The 21,141-nt window shown below is 30.2% G+C and overlaps 1 protein-coding gene across 1 annotated transcript in view; it reads left to right on the forward strand.

Annotated features, from left to right (window-relative positions):
- LOC136982079 (transmembrane protein 201) overlaps nt 1-20,855 on the forward strand; it is a 49,407-nt gene extending 28,552 nt beyond the window's left edge. The window contains exons 8-10 of the mRNA XM_067278497.1: nt 4,001-4,237; nt 9,165-9,365; nt 20,342-20,855. Of these exons, the coding sequence (XP_067134598.1) occupies nt 4,001-4,237; nt 9,165-9,365; nt 20,342-20,433 (530 nt within the window). The 3' untranslated portion in view covers nt 20,434-20,855. The remainder of the gene's footprint in view (nt 1-4,000; nt 4,238-9,164; nt 9,366-20,341) is intronic.
- Nucleotides 20,856-21,141: the final 286 nt, after the last annotated feature.

Consider the following 21,141-nt stretch of genomic DNA (forward strand, 5'->3'; position numbering starts at 1 on the left):
AAACATAATATTTAATTACTTATGAAAGTCACTACTAGCTTTTTAATAAAAATATATTAATAAATTTTTATACCTTTCAACTTCACAAACAAACAAGTTATGCATTATACTTTTATTAAAAAAAATTATTCTAAGTTTTATTTTTAAAGTGGTTAGCCTTATTATAACTAAAATAAATGAGAGAAGAAAAATTATAGACATAAGCAGTAAACAGTACTAACCAGAAAAATGCTTTTTATGAAGAATAATACAAAATTTAAAAAATTCTTAGTTTTAGTACTTTCAAACACATGGTAATTGTTCATCTAAGGGTATGTCCAATATGGCAGTATCCAGTGGACAGACTGGTACAAGCGTATGTGTGTCCAGAGTAACTGCGTTTAGTGTGCAGCAACCACCAGATGACACTTCACGTGCAGGAAGCAGCTACCAAGCAAGTTTGATTGCCACTTCCATTGCTCACACTTCCAAAGAAGAAAATGGCTGATTTTGTGGATGAGTGAAAATAGAATCCTAAATAAATTGTGTATATATATGTTGTATATACTTTAATTACTAATTTTTAAGTAATTTAATAATTTCTGATTATGTAAATGCAACATTTTGAAAGTAAAATGTTGTTTTAACTGATTCTATGAAGATTCTTTTTATTTCTTGTGTATCTAGTTAGTGATAACATTTACCTTTCAAATTTACCTTTTTAATGCTTGTCACATTTTCCACATCCATGAAGTTGTCTTACTGCCATTTTGTAAGCAACATGTGTCCACTCAGGACAGAGGTTGCTTGTGAGTAGGAAGTGTGTACAAAGATTTTTTCCACCTGTTGTTGCTGGATGCTGCCACTTAGAACATATCCTAATGCTGTAGAAATAATTAGCATGTCTATCAACTGGAAGATGGAATAATTTCTTTATTTAATAAGTATTATTATACTGATTTAACTTGTGGAAAAAATTAGAGAGATGAATTGATCTGTTGGTTCAAAAGAATAAACTTTGTTTATTTGCACCTGAAAGTTTATTCTTTTGAACCAATAGACTAATTCAATCTTTATAATTTCATCTGCAAGTTAAATCAGTGTAAGTCGTATTAACAGATTATAGTCACAGTAGATTATACAATATTAATAAAATAATAGTTAAAAGGACTGGAAGCATTAATTAATTATTATTTGTTTTAAATCCATAATTTTTAGTTTTGTTTTATGCATAGATGACATAGTTTATGTAGAGATTTCTGTTCTATTTTTTTATATTATTTCATAAGAAGCATTTTTCTGTTTATATTTTTGTTTGTTGGAATTAAAATATATTTTGTTTAATGTTGTAAGCATTAATAAATCCTCTGTACAGGAATCAAGTAGTTTTTATAGAATATCCAGCATCAAATTTTATTAATATTTCCATAAATAACCTGCAGGGGTTATTTATGGAAATATTAATAAAATTTGATACTGGATATTTAATCTGTATAAACTTCTATAAAAAAATCCATGGAGATTATTTATGGAAATATTACCAAATTTTATGAAAATCCAAAAATAACACTTTCAGAAACCTTAGTACTTATATATAAACAACATCGCTAAACCCGATATATTATAAGACTAGACACCAACCAAATGCCGAAACTCTATCGAGCTAGTTTAAGGCTAATTACTAAATGAATTATGTACCAATTTGGCTCTAGAGGTAAGCGGTACGTAATTCATTTAGTAATTAGCCTTAAACTAGCCTGATAGAGTTTTGGCATTTGGTTGGTGTCTAGCCTTAGTACTTACTCCAGCACTCAATTTACTAATCAGACAAATGCAATGGCATAGCATAGTGGGGCGATAGGGGCGGCCCGTCCCGGGCGGCACTTTTAGGGGGCGGCAAAATTTCACAATAAATAATATCTTGTAAAAATACCTAAATAAGGGGGCGGCGAAATTTTCCTCTGCTCCAGGCAGCTGACACCCACACTACGCCACTGGACAAATGTTTTCTGCCACATTTAGAGACCTCCTTCGGGTAGTATAGCCATTCCATCAAACTCAGTAAATATCGAATATATTCAGAAGTGTTCTACAGGAACATTCCATCAGTAGAGTGATGTAAATATTTAAACAGGCATCTGATTTGTAAGTCAAGTGCTAGCGTAAATACTGAGATTTCTGTGTTAGTTATTGTCTGTTGCAGCTTTGTGAATTTATATGAAATCCAAAAATATTTATGAAAATTACAAAATTAAATGTAAAATACTGATAATAGAAATAAATCTAGACTTATTTTTAGAAACTTGCTTATTAAAAAGTTACATCTTTTGTAATCATCCTTTCATTCCAGTACTTTGATGTTATTATTGATCTTTGTCTTTATCTTATTTTCTAATTCAGTCTCCTGAAAGAAATTTTGGGCCAGTGCAGTCCTGAAGAACAAAATAAGCAAATTTATTGCTACCTTAACAATAAATTATTATGTTATCTGGAAAGATCATCTAAATTCCTTGTAATTCACTTTGAAGGATGTTGTTTTTGAAATTGTGATTCTGAAAGTATGCTTAGTCTGAGAATAAGCCCATGAACTTGCTTTGGAATATCTTATTTGTGGAACTATTTGGTACTTCAGCATAATGAAATAGAATATGGAGATTTGACATGTGTTTAAATGTTTAAGCCATAATTGTTTCATATTCTGTACATTATTTCAAAAATTATGGCTTCATATTTAATACAAAAAAATTTGCATTAGATATGAAGCCTGGTTTATAAAACTACCAATGAATAACTAATTATAAAACAATCATTCATTTTTAGAACCATCAATTAATAATTAATATAACAGTTGACAGATTTAGCATCAGAAAATCGAATTATTACAATTTATTAGATATTTTAAACAACTAGTTGAAGATTGACAATTAGGCCAAATTATATAATTGGATTTTTAATAATTAGTGCAATTACAATCAGTAAATAATTTGGCTATCTTCAGACTAAATTATGTAATTAGATTTTTAATAATTAACAGTTTTATAGTCCATACATAACTCAGCATTAGATCTTTTTAATATTGGAATACTAAAATACTGTTTTTCTGTATATTTCAAACAATGAGTAATATTTGCACTTAAGCATGACACACAAAAGAACATTAATCATTTTTTAAAAATTTAAGTTTTTAGAAAGTGAAAAGAAAATTATATATATATTTAAATTAATACAGGCAACAAATCAGTTTTTTTCTAAACCATGGTTTTAGAAAATACTTAGGCTCCAGAGTTTACCAACATTGAAGAAACACTGATCTCTTTTTAACAGGAATAATACATGATACAGGCGTATTTGCAAATCTTGGCTAATATTCACTTTAGAACTTAATAATTAATATTAATAAAATACAATAATAAAACATTACTTCTAATGAATTCAAAGTGATTTTGAAACTAGTTTGGTATCTAATTGTTTAAAAACCAGTTAACCCACCAATTTCAAGAATTTTCAGGCTTTGTCAGCACTATTTAAACTAAAGTAATTAAACTTTATAAATGTAAGATTGAAAACATGATTATAACTTAACTATGAAATGTTGATAAAAAATAAATATGTTATCAATAAGAAAGCATTATAGCATTTTTACAAAAAATACATTCAAACACTGTGTGATGAGAACTACAAATGACTATACATTGCAAATAGTATTTGATTTAATGTTAACATGAAAACTGATATGAGAAGGTTTGATATATGATTTGTTTTGATTATTACTATCAAATTCGAAGATGTAATAAACTATATTTACTGTTGAGGTTAATATCTGGTTGATAATTAGTAAACTGTAAATGCTACCTATATATACAGTTCATCAGTTGTTTATGTTCCAAAGATATGAATTTGTACGTACTTGGAGGTTAAAAGGTTAACGATAATTGTTGGATTATTTCATAAACATACTTTAGAAAACTTTTATATTAGAAATTATGTAAATGTAATATATGATAATTTTTTTTAAATTTAGATTTTAAAAACCTGGAGAAATTAAGTTGCAAATCCTTAAGAAGCAATTTTCCTCTGATCAGACCAACTCGGTTTACATCTCAACAGTTTAGACAAGCTTCGTGGACAGGAGGAAATTATTGGTCATTTTCTAATGAGAAATCTTCGTCTAGTGTAGCTGGGAATTCTTCTCTTGGTTTAATTACTCCTCCTCCATCTGTATGCAGTTCTCAAGAAAGTAGTTCGGCTAGTCATGCAGGTAAGATAGTGCATAAAAAATAATAATGTGTTAATTTGTCACGTGTGTGACAAATGTTTTATTAATATGAATTTGATTATAAGACAATTTATAATAATTCTTGCATTAGTAAAAGAGAGAGATTATATTTTGAGTAAATAAAATTTCACAAAATCAGCAGCATTTGGCTTATAATAACAAAAAAACTGAAAATGGTAAAATGAAAAGCAAGATAATTATGAATGAAAATAACATTATTAAAGAAAGAGGCAAGCAATATCAGCCATAGTATGTTAACTAGATTTATCTGATTAAAAAATTTTTAGGATAAGAATAATTGAAAGATAAGAATGAATTAGTGAGGAAATTGATAATCAGTTTTATATATTTACTGTAATGAATGACCAGATATATGTACAAAATAATGTATTCATTTCAGTTTTATAAGACACTTTTGACAGTGATATAGAACGCAAACATGAATATTTATCCGAAGCTCTGGACTATTTTAAAAACATTTAATGTATTTATTTAAAATTTTTAATATTTATTACAGTTAATTGACTTTGAATTTTATATTGTCATCTATGTCAAATTAAAGTTTGGAGTGATTTTTACCTAGTTACATCTATAGTAGAATGAACAGCTATGGATGTCATAGTGTTATTTATAAAAAAGAAAAATTGAGAAAACCTTGGTTAAGCAGGTTATATATACATGCTGACGATATAACAATACTAGAAACTTTCCTATTTTTAAAATATAACTTATTATAGACTGTTTTGTATAAGTCTTTGCATTTTATTTTTTAGCCAAAATATTGAATGACTAAATTGATTTTAGCAATAAATTTGAGATTATTCTTAGTTTTTTATTCCATTATTTCTGTAATGCTTTTCTTCCTGTGGGCATTTTTAGAATGTCTTTTTTTTAGGCCAGCAGTTAATTACTAATGTAATTAAATAGTTGATTACATGTTTAATAAACTACTTTATTTTTTTTTTTAATTCACTGTAATGTTGCCTTTGGAATAATTGTTATATTGAGCAGAGCATGTCTCCATTTTTATGAAGATTGATTCAACTTTTGTCAAAGTCAAGAAGTTTGATTTAACTATTTTTACTCATTTTTGGGTAATTGTAGCATTTGAAAGTTCTATATTGCTGGTTGATAACAAAAACAACCAATTAGGTTTTACTACATTCTGCCTTGCATATGTATAAGAAAATTGTTATGTAAATATAATTTTATTTTGTTTCATACTTGCATCACATTATTACTTATACTATTTTTAAAATTAAAATGGTTGGACAGAATTTTCATTGAAAAGTATGAATTTAAAACACAATGGCAGTTGTGCAGCATACTCAAACCAACAGTGTAAAGAATGATTCAGTAGAGCGTCATTTATTCGAAAGCTGATCAACTGAAACGTCGGTTAACTGAAAGCTTTCCAGTCAGATTGTCGTGCTGAATTGAACATTTTTGATACTAGATTAACTTTTTAAGTATAATGTTTTTGTTATTATATTTTTCAATATATTTATTTTGTTTGTAAAAAATGAAGAAATAATTTTTAACGATACAATACCTATGATTATTATTATAAAAATTTTTGTTAGGCTTAAAATCAACAAAAATTCAACGTGAAGCGACACGCAATGGAGAAAAATTTCAACGTGGGATAGGTTAATATATTTTTTTGTACATCGGTTATCCGAAAAATAAGTTATCCAAACAACACCAGTCCCCAATTGATTCAGATAAAAGACGCTCTACTGTATTTTGGAAAATGTGACAGGTGTTCTTGCTCAATTTCCGTTACTTGAACAGAAGGTTAAGGAAACCAGGAAGAAAGTCTGATAATTTTCAGTCATATTATGATATAAACTTTTAATAATAACACATCGTTTAAGTTTGAAAGTAGCAATTTTGTTGAATTAGTATGATAAATATTTTTTTAATAGAGAAATTTAAGTTTAACAAATGCACTCAAAAAACCTTGAAATGCAGCAAAAATTTAATAACTCAAATGTTTTTGGATGTTTTTAATAACCTTCTTCAAGTAGAATATGTAATGGATATCACAATGATAGTTTGGACAATTATATTCTAAAATATAAATTCAAATTTTTAGTATCAGAATATTAACATGTAAATTGAACATATAAATTCGAAAATATTCAGAAAATGATAACACAGAAATAAAATAAAAGGAATACAAAAAATTTAAGTGGATAAATACATTAAATTCAAAATATCATTAAAACAATGAACACGAAAGAATTTATACATTTGTTTTATGATATTTTAACATTTTTATGGTAAAAATATTAATTTATATTTTAGAATATAATTGTCGAAATTACCGTTGTGGCATTCCATTTCATATTCTACTTGAAGAAGGTTGTTAAAAACATCCGAAAATGTTTTTAGTTATTAAATTTTTGCTGCATTTCAGGATAATTTGTGTGTGTGTGTTATTGTCTAGCCATTAGACCAAATAATAAAAGGATTCCAAAAATTCCAGTTGCCATGTGAGCAGCGACCAAAAATACCAGTTGCCATGCCCAAAAATTGATGTTTATTTGGCAAATTTATGATGCCAAGAATTTTTCAAAAAGGATTGGATAACCTAAAAAGGTTCTTTTTAGTTACTTCAAAAATCCTTTTTGAAAGATTTGAGGAACCTGTATTCTTGAGACATTAGTTAAAATATATATGAAAGTGTTAAATAATAAGGATGAAATGAAAACAGAAATGTTATTTTAAAGAAGTCTAATTTTTTGTTTTTCTATTTTTGAGTAATTTAAATACAGTAGAGCATTGATTATCCAACCCCCGATTAAGTGACTTATCGGTTAATCGACCGCGTTCTAGTCGGCAAATTCAAATGTCCGCTAGTGATGTGGCGCTACAATATTTGGTTATGTCTTGGCTACTTTAATATTATTTTTGTTAAATTTTTGCATGTTTTAGCTGGCAGCACTGGCTTGAGCATGAAAGGGAGGCTAGTATTTAAACCAGGCCTAATACACTATACTAATAATGCATTTTTTCATACTTTTCGGTTATCTGACTTTTTAGTTATCCGACCAACCCCAGTCCCCAATTAAGTCGGATAATCGATGCTCTACTGTATTGTTAATTAATAGTTTCAACTTGTAGGGTTTATTTTTGTTATTAGCATGAGTTTAACGTGACAGGATGCAGAAAAGAAAAAAAGAGAAGCTGTGAACGTCCTAAGCAATCAAGCTTCGGAAGATTCTGTCAAGTGCTAAAAAGTGTCCTACACAACTATTTTATAATAAACAAGCAACAAATTGCCAAACTTTCCTGGCAACATTTAAAATTTTAGTGGCACCATCTGTTATGATATTTTATTTAGAAAACTTTTTTTATTTTAACTGTTATAAAATGGCAGAACACTTAATTTTTAATGTAGGATGAGTTTTCCCTGAAATGACCTTATCGTGTTAACAGTCCATCACTAAACATTTAATATTAATTTGTGTTTTGTTTAAATATTTGATAAATGATATGTTGTAATGCATATGCAGGTAATATTTATAAAAGTGAGTTGATTGTGATCTAAATTCTTAGAAGACAAATTTAAAAAAGGATAAGTGAGTTTAGTGAGATATCGATTGAATTCGTGGTTTTTGAAAAATCAAAATACAGCATTTAATAAAACTGTAATTATATCTTGTGTTGGTTTATACAAAAGCTGGCAATTTGAATTTTTGAACCCTGTATCTAATAGTTGTTTATTTAGGTGTAAAAGTTGGGATAAATAATTTACATCAGGTTACAAGGTTTTGATCCTTTCAAGATTTAAGTTTCTTACAGACTAATATTAAAAATTAATAACTAAATCTAGAGTTACTTCTCTGATTTCTATCATTAAATTTTTGTTTTTATAATTTCTGTAATCTCACACACAGATTTTTCTTTTCATTAACATAATATATTGATTAATTATATAACCACGTAAATAATGATTTTCATTATTATCAAAATTTATTATAGTAAAGATTTCGTATGAATGAATATTAAAAATTTCAATTAATTTCAATATATTTCAATACAGGGAATTCCTGTATAATGTTCTCCCCTATAATACAATGAAAAAATGCAACTAGTGCTCGTACAAAATTATAATTTTGTTGTCCAAGAGTACACGTTTTCTTCTTCAGGAAATTTATTAAGGGATAAATTTAATAAATAATGGCTTGTTTTCTTTTTTCAAAGCCATGTAGATTTATGGTTGTGGATTAATAACAGAATAAACTACTTTAATTTAATAAATATAAAATATAAATACGACTTTACAAAGTTGGAACTTTGTCTTGTCTTTACTTCCGCCATCTGTATTTAATTTTTATTTAGAAATGTGATATTTTAACTGTGGCAATAACACCAGAGGACGCTTTTTACCTGTTTTACATTCTTTTACGGAGGCAGTAGCCTCAAAAGAAAGGTCGTCTCTGAGAGACTGTGAATTCTAAAGGACTGCTGATGGCGTGAACGGCGGAAGTAAATACAAGACAAAGTTCCAACTTTGTAAAGTCATATTTATATTTTATATTTATTAAATGTGAATAACGCCGGCCATGTTCTGTATTTAATATTTACTTTAATTTAATAAAACATTTTATTTTTAGTTTAATAATTTGGTAATTATAAAAAATATGTAACTGTTAATTAGAAAGTTGAAGAAGCAATAGCATATGTGCATAGTAAGTCAAATGCTGTTTTATTTTATACTTTAAGAACCTGAGGATCAGAGAATTTGTATGGAGTTGGTCAGGGAAAGTTATGGAATTTAAAACGAAAATTTGAGAAGCAGTTATAATTTTTTATTATTGTATAATTTAAAATTCAGTAATTAAACATTTATATTTCTGTTTGAAATATAAAACAAATTAATATTTTTTTTTTTTTGTAGAGAGTACTTGTGAAGAAGAATGGCATTGTGAATCATACGAGACAAGAATCCTTACATGGCCACCTTCCATTGCAAAAGATAAATCCGTACAGTGGGAATCAGAAACTACCAGGAGCAACACCAGCAATATGTCACAGTCTCAGCATCACTTCCAAAATTCTGTTAAGGTGAAGACCAATTCTCCACAAACATCTCATATCTGTAAGTAAACTGTCATTAAATGTACTTATATGAAAATTGTCAAAACAATATGGTAACTTTTAATAATAGAGAAGATATTTTGTATTTGAAGATTGTTTTTATGATATTAAATACAGATATTTTTAAATATAAATACTGACTCGAGAAAATTCACACAAAAAAAGGCATTAAGGAACATTTTATTTTCCTGCAAGCGCTTTTGACGCAGTAATAGGCATCGTCCTCAGGCAGAAATAGAATCGTACCAATTTCAATGTCTATTACTGCGTTGAAAGCACTTGCAGGAAAAAAAAGTGTTCCTTAATGCCTTTTTTGTGTGAATTTTCTCAAGTCAATACAATTATTGATGTGACATCCACCATATTTGTTTAAGTTATCTTACAAGGTATAAATATTTTCAGATAATTGTTAGTTTGACATTTTTGCAGAGTATTATACATAATGCAAAGTTTTATTCAATGCATTCATTTTATAAACTAAATTATCATAAATTATAAAATGAAATAATATTGTACGGGAAATCCTCATTAATTCAAACTCGGATAGTTTGAAATCCTGTTAGTTTGTAACCATACTTTTGTCTTGGCTGAGGATATAGAGGTTTACATGTTAAGGAATTTGGTTAGTTTGAAATACTACTACTTTGAAATTTAAAGCGAAAATTTTGTCCGAATTGTGATGTGCATGTGTTAACTTGTTTGTTTAGATTGAAGTGTCTCCGTGTTATAAGAGAATAATAGACCAAGAACAACTCTAATATGGTCAATATGGCTTTGCTTTTACAAAAACATATTTTTGGGTGTTATCTTACACATGGAATAACCTTTTTTCTCTTATCTCATAAAATACCACTAGTTTTCAGGATTGCAAGATTGGTCTTCAAGTAGCAGATTGAGATATTTGTAAGTCTATGTATGCTACTACATTTGGGCAACTTTAAAAATAATTTTGGCTACATTTCGAGGAATTCTGCTTTACTTTTTATAAAATCTATCTGGCAGCCTGTGTTCTCACCAAACATGTGCTGTATCTGCAGTTTATTTATATTATTATTATTATTATGTTGGGTTAAGTGAGATATACTCGGTTAACACAGGTGGCTGTGTACTATGCCGGACCAAAGTCAAGGCATAGTAACCAAAACAGAAATTAAAGAAGTGTATCAGTGTGTGTGTGTGTGTATTCAAGAATTTTCTCACAATATGACATGTATTCAATATAGTGGCCTTCTGTAGTGTGATGTATGTGTTTCTATTCAATTGTAATGTGCCCAAGCTTTTGTGTAGTGTGTGTGGTATGACACCTGTAGAGGAGAGAACAACAGGTACAATAAGCACCTTATCCATCCTTCACAGATGCCTTATTTCCTGGGCGAGTTCTGTGTACTTGCTAATTTTTTTAGTGCATGCGTTTTGTATATTGTGAGTGTTTGGAATGGATATGTCTATAATGTATGTGATTTTATTGTGTTTGTCAATGAGTGTGATGTCTGGTCTGTTGTGGTAAATTGTTTTATCTGTGATTATGGCTCTGTCGTAGTACATTTTGTGCGTGTTGTTTTCCAATACTGTCTGTGGAATGTATTTGTAATATGGTTCGTGGATGTCTACTAATATGTGTTTCCTTGCAAGCTCTTGGTGTATTATATTTGCTACTTGATTATGTCTGTGTAAATAATCTGTCTGTGCCAAGAGCTTGCAACCAGAGGTGATGTGTTGTATAGTTTCTGGCATGATGTGACATTTTCTGCATGTGTCATTTGTGAGTGTTGCATCTTTGAGTGTGTGTTTTCTGTAGTTTTTAGTATTTATGACCTGATCCTGTATGGCAATCATGAATCCTTCCGTCTCCCCAAAGAGGCATCCCCAAGCTAACCAGCTGTTTGACGCAGTTTTGTCAACAAAATCATGGGCCAGATCATAAGGATGCCTGCCATGGAGTGCCTTTCGAGCCCACGATTGCTTAATGGTGTCTATGCTTTTTATATGTTGTGTTGTGTCCATATGATGTGAGTGTAAGTTTAATGGTGTGTTATTCGAGTCTGCTAGAGTTACTGCTTTATGTAATTGTGATGTTTCTTGTTTTTTGTAGAAAAACTCTCGCAGTGACTGTATTTGTTTGTAGTGAAGGTTAACTATGTCAATCAGGCCACGTCCACCATCTTTACGTGGAAGGATTAATCTTTCTGTGGCGGATTTAGGATGATGTTGTTTATGCTTAGTAAGTGTTGTTCTTGTTTTCCTTTGGAGTTGCTCAAGATCTGTGTGAGTCCAATGTATAACTTCAAAAGAATATGTGAGTACTGGGATGACATATGTGTTTATTGCTTTAACTGTGTGTTTTGCATTTAACTGTGTTCTGAGAATAGCATTTAACCTACTTTGGTATTCTTTAATTAATCTTTGCTTTATTTGTGCATGTTCTGTTAGTTTGGCCTGTTGGAATCCTAAATACTTGTAGAACTCGCCCTCTTCCATGGATTCAATAACGTCTCCATTTCCAAGTGCAAAATCTTCTTTCTTCAGGATTCCTTTTTCTATGTGAAGTGTTTTGCATTTATCTAGGCCAAATTCCATTTGTATGTCCTTGGTGTATGAATGTGTGATTTGTAGGAGTTGATGAAGTTGTTTTTGTGTGATGCATAAAGTTTTATGTCATCCATGTACATGAGATGTGACAGTGTATACTGTGTTGTTTTTTCATGCCTGATATTGTAGCCATATTGTGTGTTGTTTAACATGTTGGATAATGGATTCAAGGCTAGGCAGAACCAGAGAGGACTCAAGGAATCTCCTTGAAAAATTCCTCGCCTAATAAAAATTTGGTTTGTTTGTATGGAAGTGTTATGAACCCTGAGATGTAGTGTTGTTCTCCAGTGCTGCATAGTGTTTTGAAAGAATGCAATGAGTGATGGATGTATTTTGTACATGTGTAGAATATGTAGCAGCCAACTGTGTGGAACACTGTCGAATGCTTTTCTGTAGTCTATATATGCCATGTGTATGTTTCTGTGTTGTTTGTGTGCTTGCCGTAGAATGACTGAATCTATGAGTAACTGTTCTTTGCATCCCTTGTGATTTCTACGGCAACCTTTTTGTTGTTCTGTTAGAATGTCGTGTTCTTCAATATGTTTGTATATTTTGTTTGCGATACAGGATGTCAATAATTTGTAGAGTGTTAGGAAGACATGTAATTGGTCTGTATTGTGTGGGGTCTGTGGTATTGTTGTTTTTAGGTTTCATGTAGGTGATGCCCTGAGTAAGAAAATTTGGCATGTCTTGTGGATTGATGATGATGTGTGTTAGGTGTTTAGCTAGTTCCTGGTGCAGTGATGTAAACTTTTTGTACCAGAAATTGTGAATGTTGTCTACACCAGGTGTCTTCCAGTTGTGTGTTCTGTTACAGTGTATTGGAAATCGTGTATGTTTATTTCAGCACAGGGCATAGTTGGTATGTTGTGCAAGTTTCTGTTCTCCTCCTCGATCCAGCCTGCATCAGCATTGTGCGTGACAGCACTGGACCAAAGAGAAGACCAATATGTTGTGAGTTCTTCTTCTGTTGGTGTGCCACTGTGCTGTGTATCAGTGTTTGCTTTGTTATTAATTTGTCTGTAAAAGAGTTTTTCATTGTTTGTAAATAATTTATTTTGTTGTTTTCGTAGTGTACATGTTTTGTAACGTTTGAGTCTACGTGCTTTGGCAGCAAGTTTTTGTTTTAGTGTATCAATGTATTCTGTAATGTGTGTGTTGTGATGTTCATGTTTTGTATGTGTTTTTATTTTCTTGAAAATGTTTTTGAGCTGTTTCCTTAATTTGGGTGTTATGTTGCTTTTAGTGTATTGTGTCAGCCTGCCTAATTGCTGTCTAATGTCATTTATTTGTGTTTCTATTCTTCTCTGCCAGGCAGGTTTGTGATAGAATTGTGTTTTCTGTGTATTTGTCTGTGATTGTACTTTCAGTCCATGTTGTGTCACTACTGTGACTGCCCCAGCATAAACTAATGTATGAATGTCTGAGAGTGTAGAAATTGAATGAATGTAGTGTGGTAGTAAGTGAGTGTTTACATAATTTAGTGTTTTTCCTACTTCCTTCGACGTGTTGATTTTTGGTATTCGTGGTCTTTGTGTGGGATCTGTGCCTGTATATTTAGTGAGTGTTTCCTGAAATATAAGTGAGAGCGTATTAACTAAATCCATGTCTATGTTATCAGTGATGGATGAGGAAGTGTCTGTAGTATCATTAGTGGTAATTGTTGTATGTGTGTTATTATCAATGCTTGTTGCTGGATTATCCTGACAGGTTACATGATCTTCATTAATGTTAGATGTTTCTGTCTGTTGATGTATTTGATCAGCAACCTGTTGTTTGATAAGTTCAAGTGTTGTTTGTGGAATAAGGTTGTTGTGTATTATTGTTCTTTTTTGATCAACAACCCTTTGTTCGGTGACAGTGAGATGAGGATACTGTTGTGTGAATCTATGGTGTAGTTGTTGTCTGTATGCTGTCACGTTTGTTTCGAGTTTTGTGATCGTGTAATAAGTACGGATGATAAACTCATTCATTTCTACCGTCCATTTCATCCGTTGGCGTGGTTTTCCAGCCTTTGTGGTCTGTGGATGCATTGCCACAGAAACACCAAGGCTGGGTTGGTTCCTCACATCTGTTGAGGGCATTGCAGTAGCCATGCTTGGGCCGGTGCTGCTTTCGCCACCGGTAACCAAGGGAGACTGTGGCCTATTTTTCGAACGTGAGCCTCTGCCTAACTCACGAACGCGGACCTTGTTAACCCGGGCGACGTCCGAGCCGGTATCACATTTAGATCTGGTTACTACCATGATACATATCTCCGCAGAATGTGGGTGTGTGGTCACTCTTAGCTTCATTTCTCCCCATAGACCTTACTGGCATGGGTGTCCCTACCAGGAGCTTGTGCTCCAGCCTGCATTGCCCTATGGATCAGTAAAATTACTGGGCTCTCCCACCACGACCAGGTGGTGACCATGGGAGAGTTATTATTATTATTATTATAATAAAAAATTATTCCTTAATAAATTATATTAATTACATGGCATTTGGCATATTGTACAGAAATATGTAAATCTTGGATAATTTGAAACTTGAAGTTGTGATTATTTTGTTTCTTGAATTTCAAATTAACAAGGATTCTTGTACTATTAAAAGCAAAGAATGCTCTGAAATTTCTCTTCCTTTAAAAACTTACTTCATTTTTCTTTTTGCTTAAATAATAATATAAAAAGAATTACATTTCAAATGTAAAATGATGTCTAAAGTCAACAGTATTTTTTAAATTTGGGACAGTATTACATTTGTAACTGAAAAATAGTTAAATGAAAAATATATGTATACATTATGGAATTAGTTTGATTCAGAATGTTTTCAGTTTTAAAGCAAGTGATTGATATTGAAAAATATTCTCTTAAGGAATACATAAATGTTATTCTTTATTTCATGATTTTTGAGACTATTTGATCAAATCATGGAACAGTCCATAGTTTTTAATTTTGTTATAAATAAAGAAACCAATTCTTTCTTCTTCATCTCTATTTTGCACTGTTATGCAAAAATAGAGAGGATTCTGTCTTTAGTTATAATTTCTGTATATTATGGTTATTTCATGTTACCTTACTTCACTAAATCTATTAGATTATTTATACTATGCTAATTTGTGTCAAATAATCTTGCTCCTTTTTCAACAGTTTTAACATTCCAAGTGCCAATAATCAAATTGCCTTCAATCTAATCATTTGTCATCTTGTTTTATCTATGTTTGCACCAGTACTGTTAAAAATTAAATTTCCAGTATTCTTTTATGGCTATATAATTTTTGTATAAGGAATAAGTTACTAAATCAGGTATTCTGTAATTGTATATAATGAAATTTATCAAAAAAAAAAAAACAGTTGATAAATTTTATCTCACACTATGAATCATTTGTGAGAAAGTGAATGAGTTAGAGATTTTGCATTTCTAAATATATACAGTCTATTCAATTAATAATGTCTCATTAGAAGTGCAGGAATTACCTAGAAAACAGTTATACAACAAATGATTGTTTTTTATCAGCTACATTTTAACAGAACATCAAACCTTCTATAAAAAGTATCATCCATTTTAGTTGAAGTTAAAAAAGTATCATCCAAAAAGTTAAAAAAGTATCATCCATTTTAAAAAAGTTAAACTAGTTTAAACTTGTTTAACTTTTTTAAAATGGATGATACTTTTTTAACTGTGTCAACATTATGTTGATAATGTCAACACAGTAAAAAGTATCATTCATTTTAAACTATGTCGACATTATCAAACAACAATCAGAGGTTTCATGAAAATGTGTCTTTCAAAGAAATTTCATGAAAGATTAGTGGCAATTTGCAGATGCTGGAACTGTGGGAAAAGCCAATGATTATGCAATATGACAATGCCACACCAGTGCTTTCATATCAGAAGTCATATAGAAAGAAATACAGGTTTGAAGTTCTTGACTGTCTTCCTTACAGCCCAGATTTGGCACCTCAGAGTTTTGGTTGTTTTCTATTCTCAAGAGACTTCTCAAAGGAATTCATTTCGTCTGTGACAAAGATATTAGAGCCACTACAAGGAAATAGTTCCAAGAACAACCTGAAGATTTCCATAGAAATGGGTTTGAGAAACTCATTAAACATTGATGTATCTGTTTAAAACATGAGAATACTATATAGAGAAATGAATGTATTAATTAAATTAGAAATACTGAACTTTTTCTTGTTTTGGTTTTAGTTTGATATTTTTATATTGAGTTTGTATATAAATATGGAGACATTACTTATTGAACACCCCTCATAATATAAATACTGTATATCTCGGCCGATAAGACGATAGTTGAATCATAAAAAAAGGCCTCGAAAATCCAGGGTCATCTTATAGGACAGATACCAAAAAAAAATTGAAATTTATATAAATTAAAACTATTATAAAATAAAGCAAATTACTCACCAATGTACTTAAAATCCTGCAAAATCCTCACATTTATCATCTAAGGCAAATAGCTCCTCAAGTACATCCTCACTTTCGTTGTTGAGAAGCTCGTCATATGGATCTAATTCTGTACCTAGCGAGTCGTTTTCCACTTCGTCATCAGTATCCCATAACAAATTATCCTCAATGCCATCCATGGCATTAGAAATTCCACACTTTTTGAAGGCTTTGATCACTGTTTCCACTTTTACTTTTTCCTATGATTTGATTATGATATCACACATCACATCAAGTGATGCAGCCTGCAAAGCTTCACCTTTCGTATACGACTTTTCACCACTCATCATCCAGTTATTCCAGTGTTCACGGATGTGATCTTTGAATGGTTTAATCAGAGAAACATCTAAAGGTTGTAGCATCGAAGTTAAACCACCCGGTATAACAGCAATCTTAGTATTGTTCCATGCTAAGCGATTTTTAATGTTCTCAGTTACGTGACTGTGAAACATATCCCATACCAACAAACTGTGCTGATTTCTTAGAGCACCTGGTCGCCTCTGCCACACATTTCCATCCACAATTTTACACCATTTTCGTCCATCCACCCCTTTTTGTGAAAATGTACGAAAATGGCTGGCGGAAATTTTATTTTAGGAGTAGTTTTTCTCTTGAAAATGACCATGGGTTTTAACTTTGTTCCATCTGCCATGCATGTTAATACTACTGTAAACCTAGTCTTTTCATGGCCTGTACTTCTGACTTGAACAGTTTTTATGCCTTTTGTTTCCACAGTTCCATTGTTTATCATGTCGAAGTTCATCAGTGTTTCATCCATATTTCCAATATTAGATAATAGAAAGTTGTATTTTTGCCTCATATGAATAACAAACTTGTGAAAACTTGTGACTTTATGTTCAAGGTATTGTGGTAATTTCTGTGCAATTTTTGTTTTCTGTCGTATTACCAGATTTTTTCTGTTTATGAAACGATCACACCAACCTACTGTTGCTTTAAATTCTTTGCCTTGTTCTGGATTTGCCCGTGCCCACTTCAATGCATAAGCTCTAATCATGTTTCTTGTAACAACATAACAATTCTGCCTCTGTTCTTGTACCCATTCTGCAACGTTATTTTCTAAATCTGGCCAGCAAGCTAGTCCTCCCCTCACAGAACATTTTTTCATTGGCATTTTTTTAATAGCATCTTCATTTTTTCTCCAATCTCTTACCATCTTCTCTGTTATATCGAAAGCCCTTGCTGCAGCACAGTTATTCGATTCTTTAGCCTGTTTTATGACTTTTAACTTGAAGCTTGCTTCGTATTTCCTTCTTTTCGTTGGTTCCATGATTTTCTTTTTTTGTCTTTTTATTTTTGTCGTTCACCCGTCCTTTTCAAAACTTGTTTCAGTGTTGCCAGATATCGAAGCTTCTGCTTTTTGTGTTGCCAGATGTTTTTTTCTCTTACTCCGTTCAAAAAATTACAAATAGGACATTATTCCATATATGCTATACAGTGTTATTATCCAGATGATGATTGCTAATCTAAACTAAATTCATAGGCCATTGATAGTTTGGGGGTCGTCTTATAGGACAGATATATGCTAAAACTATAAAACTTCGACGAAAATTTATACCTTGTCTTATCTGAAGGTCGTCTTATCCGCCAAGATATACGGTATCTACAATTATAAATTTAAATTATCAAATTATTTTTGGCCTATATTTTAAGTTAATTAAACAAAAAATTTGCCTTAAACATAAATAGGTTAGGATTAAAGGGAGGGTAATTAGCATGGATTCTGGATTTTAATTAAATGATTAGAAAATGCTGGGAAAAAAAGATTAATCTGAAATGGAACTTGAACTTGTAACTTTTGCTTATCAGATAGATAAATTACCAGTTACATAACAGGTAGTAAATTTAACGTATCTGGTAAAATTAATCTTAATGATCATATAGCCTGAAAGTAATCTGGAAATTTAAAATTATGATTTCATTTACTTAGGCTTCTGTTATGATATATATTTACATTTATTTTACAGTTAAGTTTTTTAATATAAGACTGTTAAAGCTTATATGAAATCAATAAAAAATTTAGTATTCTTAATAATAATAAGACAATAATTTTATATCTCATTAGATTGCTCATAATAAAGCATACCAAACAATGATATCTAATGCATCCATGCATACATAAGTCTTTGAGACCCATATTAGTCACATGGTAATTAGTTTGATTGACTGTTTCTGCAAGTGTTGTTATTAGTCCTATTTTTTAAGGACAAAATCAATCAAATATTATAGAAACTAAACACTTGTATATAGTTTTCAACAGCCTAAAAATATTCTATTGTACAAAAAAAGTTTTATTGGAATAGTGATTTCTCTGAGATGTGAAAACATATAATGATTATGAAATGAAACTACTGTAATGCTATTTTGACAAACAGATCATCTTAAGAAACAGAAGTATTTAACTTAGAACATGAAATATGGGGAGTAACTTTTTCCAACAGTTTCTTCCATTTAATCTTTATAAATCATAAATCATTTTTTCAGCATTAATATCCTTAATTTCACTTTTGTCAAAATAGAAAAAATTACTACAGAAATTTTAAAATGTACAGTAAATGCAAATAGAAAATACAATAGAGATATGAAACTTGAATAGTGTGTACATCATATTTTTCTATATACAGGTTTCAATGACAGAATCAGTACATTACAAAATCAGTTTCTGGAATATTTATTGTAAATAATCAAATATATTTTCTTCTACTTAGGTATAAAGTATAATATTTTTTAGTTCTTTTATTGACTTTACAAATATTGCTTTATTATGTATTTTAAATTGGAAATATATTGTTAAAAAGTATTCATACTTGATAAATAATACCTAATATGAATTTTTTTTACTTTGCCTGTTGGATTTTAGATATTTTTTAAACAACCAGGAGTTTTATTTATATACAGTAGAGCATCGATTATCCGACCCCGATCAACCGTCACATCGGTTAACCGACCGCGTTCTAGTCAGCAAATTCAAATGTTCGCTAGTGATGTGGCGCTACAATATTTGTCTATGTCTTGGCTACTTTAATATTATTTTTGTTAAATTTTTGCGTGTTTTAGCTGGAAACACTGGCTCGACCATGAAAGGGAGGCCAGTATTTAAACCAGGCTTAATTTTCTATTTTTGCTTTATTTTTGTATTTATTTTGTGCAAAATAAAGAAATAATTTTTAACGATACAATAGCGACGATTATTATTTTAAAAAAATTTTGTTAGGCTTAACATCAATGAAAATTCAACGTGAATTAGGTTAATAGCGATATACTAATTACATGGGATATATTAATATACTAATATACTATACTAATAATGTATTTTTTCATACTTTTCGGTTATCTGTTTTTTCAGTTATCTGACCAACCCCAGTCCCCAATTGAGTGCAGATAATCGATGTAGATGTCATTGATATTTAGTCATAAATAATGTTTATACATTGTAAAAAAAAGATATCCAATTTCAATGCCAATATTAATGTGTGGTAGATAATAAGTGATTTTACACTATTGATTTATAATCATTGGCTTGAGAAAAATAGATATGACTAGCTCTAAGTATGTACCACACTTACTCTCAGTATCATTTCATATATATTTACTGGACTCTTTTTCATTGGAGAAGAGCTCGGTAAATGTATAGAGATGTACTGTACCAAAGAAAAGTTACGCATTCAAAAAGATTCAGTTACACATTCAAATTTGCATAATGTAGTATTTACATGCCCTACTGCCCGAGTTTCCACCTAAAAGAATTACATATGCAAAATTTCTTCTTAGTTGGAGTTTATGTATATTTATGCATGTATGTATGCATTTTATGTACTAGTACAGTATATTTTTTATGAATTTCTGGAATTTAATTTTAAAAGTAGTTTATTATATTATTTAAAACAGATAGTATGAAATTTTTGATATTTAATTAATCTGTCTTTTCAGTTGGGCCGTTTTCATATAAGGTGGCATTTGTTAGTGTGATTGCCAACATTATATTACTGATTTATTATGTCATTCTACCTTGGGTCAACTGAAACCAGTATTGCCAAATGTAATAGTTCCAGTATTAAAGAAACAAATGTGAATTGTGTAAGATTATGTTAAACCAGTGTGTAATTTTTAGTTTTGTTTTCAGTATAAGTGTACATAATATGCCATACCTTACAAAGAATTTAATGTTGTATGTTTTTTTTATATACATATAAGTTTAAAATGTAATTTTTGTCAATTTGAATTTATATCATTAGCAATTTTAATAATCTATACAAGAATTACAGTAAAAATTTTAAGTAGACATTTTATATGAATGGATTTTTTATTGTGTAGCAATTAAATATGAAAGACAATGGACAGAAGCTTTTTTTCAGATTGTTTGAATGCAGGTATTTGTGAAGTAAAGCATATGCTTTGATACATTTCTGCTGGTTTATTGATTAAAGAAAACAAATTTGTCATACTTGTGTGTTTTTTATTTCTTTGTCATTAAGTTTTTAATATTTATACAAATACTGTATTACAAATTTAAATTATTAGCTTATCATTAAATTTCCAAACAAGAAAAACACTTAAATTTATAAAAATATTATAATGTATTTATGTGAATAACTGTTTAAACATCACTTACTGTTATAATTGGGATGCAATTTGAAGAAATTGTACACCAATAAATTCCCACTGGCAGTGCCATAACTAGGCAGGTGCAACAGGTGCACCTGCCTAGGGTGCACCTGCACAGGGCCCAC

The sequence above is a fragment of the Centruroides vittatus genome, unplaced genomic scaffold, assembly GCF_030686945.1.
Source record: "Centruroides vittatus isolate TY-2023 unplaced genomic scaffold, ASM3068694v2 contig_1168, whole genome shotgun sequence".
NCBI classification, from domain to species: Eukaryota; Metazoa; Arthropoda; class Arachnida; order Scorpiones; family Buthidae; genus Centruroides; species Centruroides vittatus.